The sequence below is a fragment of the Equus quagga genome, chromosome 2 (genome assembly GCF_021613505.1).
Source record: "Equus quagga isolate Etosha38 chromosome 2, UCLA_HA_Equagga_1.0, whole genome shotgun sequence".
NCBI lineage: Eukaryota > Metazoa > Chordata > Mammalia > Perissodactyla > Equidae > Equus > Equus quagga.
The window spans coordinates 28909803-28912405 of NC_060268.1; the positions used below are offsets into that span (position 1 = coordinate 28909803).

Sequence of the window (2603 nt, forward strand, 5' to 3'; positions counted from 1 at the left end):
TCCCATTTCATCATTCCAATAAGAACAGCCTTTAAAAAAATTTCACTGCATGGTGAAGTCCATTGAATTAAGGTTTTTGTAGTCAACATAGTTATTTAAGCTAGGGACATTCCAGGAAAAAAATATGGCCTCTAACTACTCAGAGTGAGGACTGAAAGAACTTATAAATCTCCATCTTATTATTCATTAGAACTTGGAAATATGGCGTATCTTTGGCTCAAGAAATTTGACTAATTCTCCTTCCAAGTAGAACATTTCTCAGGGCAAGTTTCATGTCCTTATTACGAAGACTATAGATCAGGGGATTAAAGAGAGGAGTCATTACTGAATATACCAGTGTGAAGATCTTCTGCATGCAAGTTGGGATGCCATATGTAGGACTCACATACATTACCATGACTGTCCCATAGAAAAGAGACACCACAGCTAAATAGGAACCACAGGTGGAGAGGGCCTTTTTCTGGCTAGCTGCAGAAGGGATCTGAAAAACAGCTCTGAGCAACATGGTATATGATAGAAGAATATATGTAATAGTGAAAAAGAGGACAAAGGAGCTCTGAGTATAGAAAATAAATTCAATAATGGGAGCTGGAGCACAGGACAGAGCCATCAGTGGGTCCATGTCACACAAGAAGTGATCAATGATATTGGGTCCACAGAAGGGGAGTTGGGAGATGAAGAAAATGGGGATTGGGTAACCAAGAAATCCAATGAGCCAGCAGATAGACACCAGCTTTCCACAGAGCTTCCCAGTCATGATGGTAGGATAGTGCAGTGGTCGGCAGATGGTCAGGTACCGATCATAAGCCATTATTGTCAGGAAAAGACATTCAGTTGTGCCCAGGGAAAAGAAGAAATAGAACTGGAGGAAGCAGCCAGAAAATGAGATGGCCTTGGTTTTGGAGAGAATGTTGGCTAGCATGTTAGGAACAGTGGAGGAAACATACCAGATCTCAAGGAAGGCAAAGTTTCCCAGCAGAAAGTACATGGGGGTGTGTAGCCGTGGGTCCCATCTCACTGCACAGATAATGGCTCCATTCCCCAGCAAGGTCAAGATATAAGCCACCAAAAACAGTGAGAAGAGGAAAATCTGTACCTCCCAGCAGCCAGGGAACCCCAGGAGAACAAACTCAGTCACAATGTGTGTTGCTGACCTGTTGTTCATGGGTCTTCAATCTACAAAGAAGAAAGACATGAGTGTAACCCAAGTTGCTTTGCTTCCTACATATCTCAAGGGCTTTACTGAGAAAGGAACTTAAACTCTACAGGAAAATATATGAGCTATTTTGAGACCAGGTGGGAATAAATCCCACCTTATTTTGAATTGATTATGGTTATAAATCTCAGTATTATTTTGCTAGAATCCAATGCAGCAAGAATTTTCCACATCAGTGGTACAAACAGAAATTTCTTTTTCACTTTGATCCTTAAGAAAACCTATTCTGATTTTGGTTTGTTTTTCTAAAGTTGATTATGAATCTTCACCCCAAAACTCATCTACTTTCTTTTGTTCAGCTTACCTTGTTGAAAAAAAAAAACATGACATATATTTTGAGGACAGCTGATGTGAGGTTGGGTTAAACCTTTGGCAACAGAACAGAATTACACATCGAGAAAAACTTATTCCAGGACAGTGGATTTTCAGAATAGTCTAATCAAATGAATTAATTGTCACAGACATTATTGCATTCAGGAGTCAAGGCTTTTCTTAAACTTTCCTTTAAAGATTTTCTCTTAAAATATGACTCTAATCAGTTGAGTGACACCTAAAAAAATCTACAGAAGACTGAACATATCAGATATCTTTGCTCTAAAGAAAATGAGAATATTATTTTTCAAATATCTCTATTTGCAAGTGTTTATTTTCATGATTTTTATACATACTAAACAAAAGTGAGCTATCTTACTTTTCATGTTCAGATCCTACCTAGATAAAATAAAGAAAATGGTGTTTTCAATACAAAGGTTTGTTCATTTAGTAAGCATTTTTGAGGGATAAAAACAATAATATCAGACCAAATGGGGTTTTATCTGCAATCTTATCTGGTAGAATTAATTTTGTTTTCTTAAAGAGAAGAGAGAATGTTTTCAAATATTTGGACAGCCATGTACTTTTCAGTAGTACTTAAGGCTTTATATTTAAGAATTGAACAAAAATGTATAAATCTTTGTGTTTAAACAACAGAGTAACTTTGTAATTGATTAGTATTAAAAAAGCACCAATTAAGACTCTCAAAAAATAAAATACTTTCTATATTGAGTTTACTTTTTAAATTTAGATATCTCACCTTGTATATTGGAAGTCACCAGTCACAACTTTTCAGGAATGAAAGGGAAAGAAATTTGACAGGCAAAAGACAGAGAATTTGAAAGAAGGATCACATGCGATCTTTGAGAACCAAGATTTGGACTTCAATATCACTAGTCCCCTTTTGGTGGTTTTTAAGGAAGCATTGAGCATCTAAGTTCTAAAGTTGTCCAGTTTCCAATCAATGTTGACTTCAAAAGATATTTGTTTACTACCTTCACTGAATAAGTTGCTCAATAGATGATTCCCATACTGTTATTTATGGGGCATAAATAAATCACTTTCCCTGCTACAG

General features: G+C 36.4%; 1 protein-coding gene across 1 annotated transcript; it reads right to left on the reverse strand.

Annotated features, from left to right (window-relative positions):
- Positions 1 to 217: 217 nt before the first annotated feature.
- LOC124236131 (olfactory receptor 11H4) lies at positions 218 to 1195 on the reverse strand. The gene is given in 1 exon segment (XM_046654852.1): positions 218 to 1195. A coding segment is annotated over 1 exon segment (978 nt).
- Positions 1196 to 2603: the final 1408 nt, after the last annotated feature.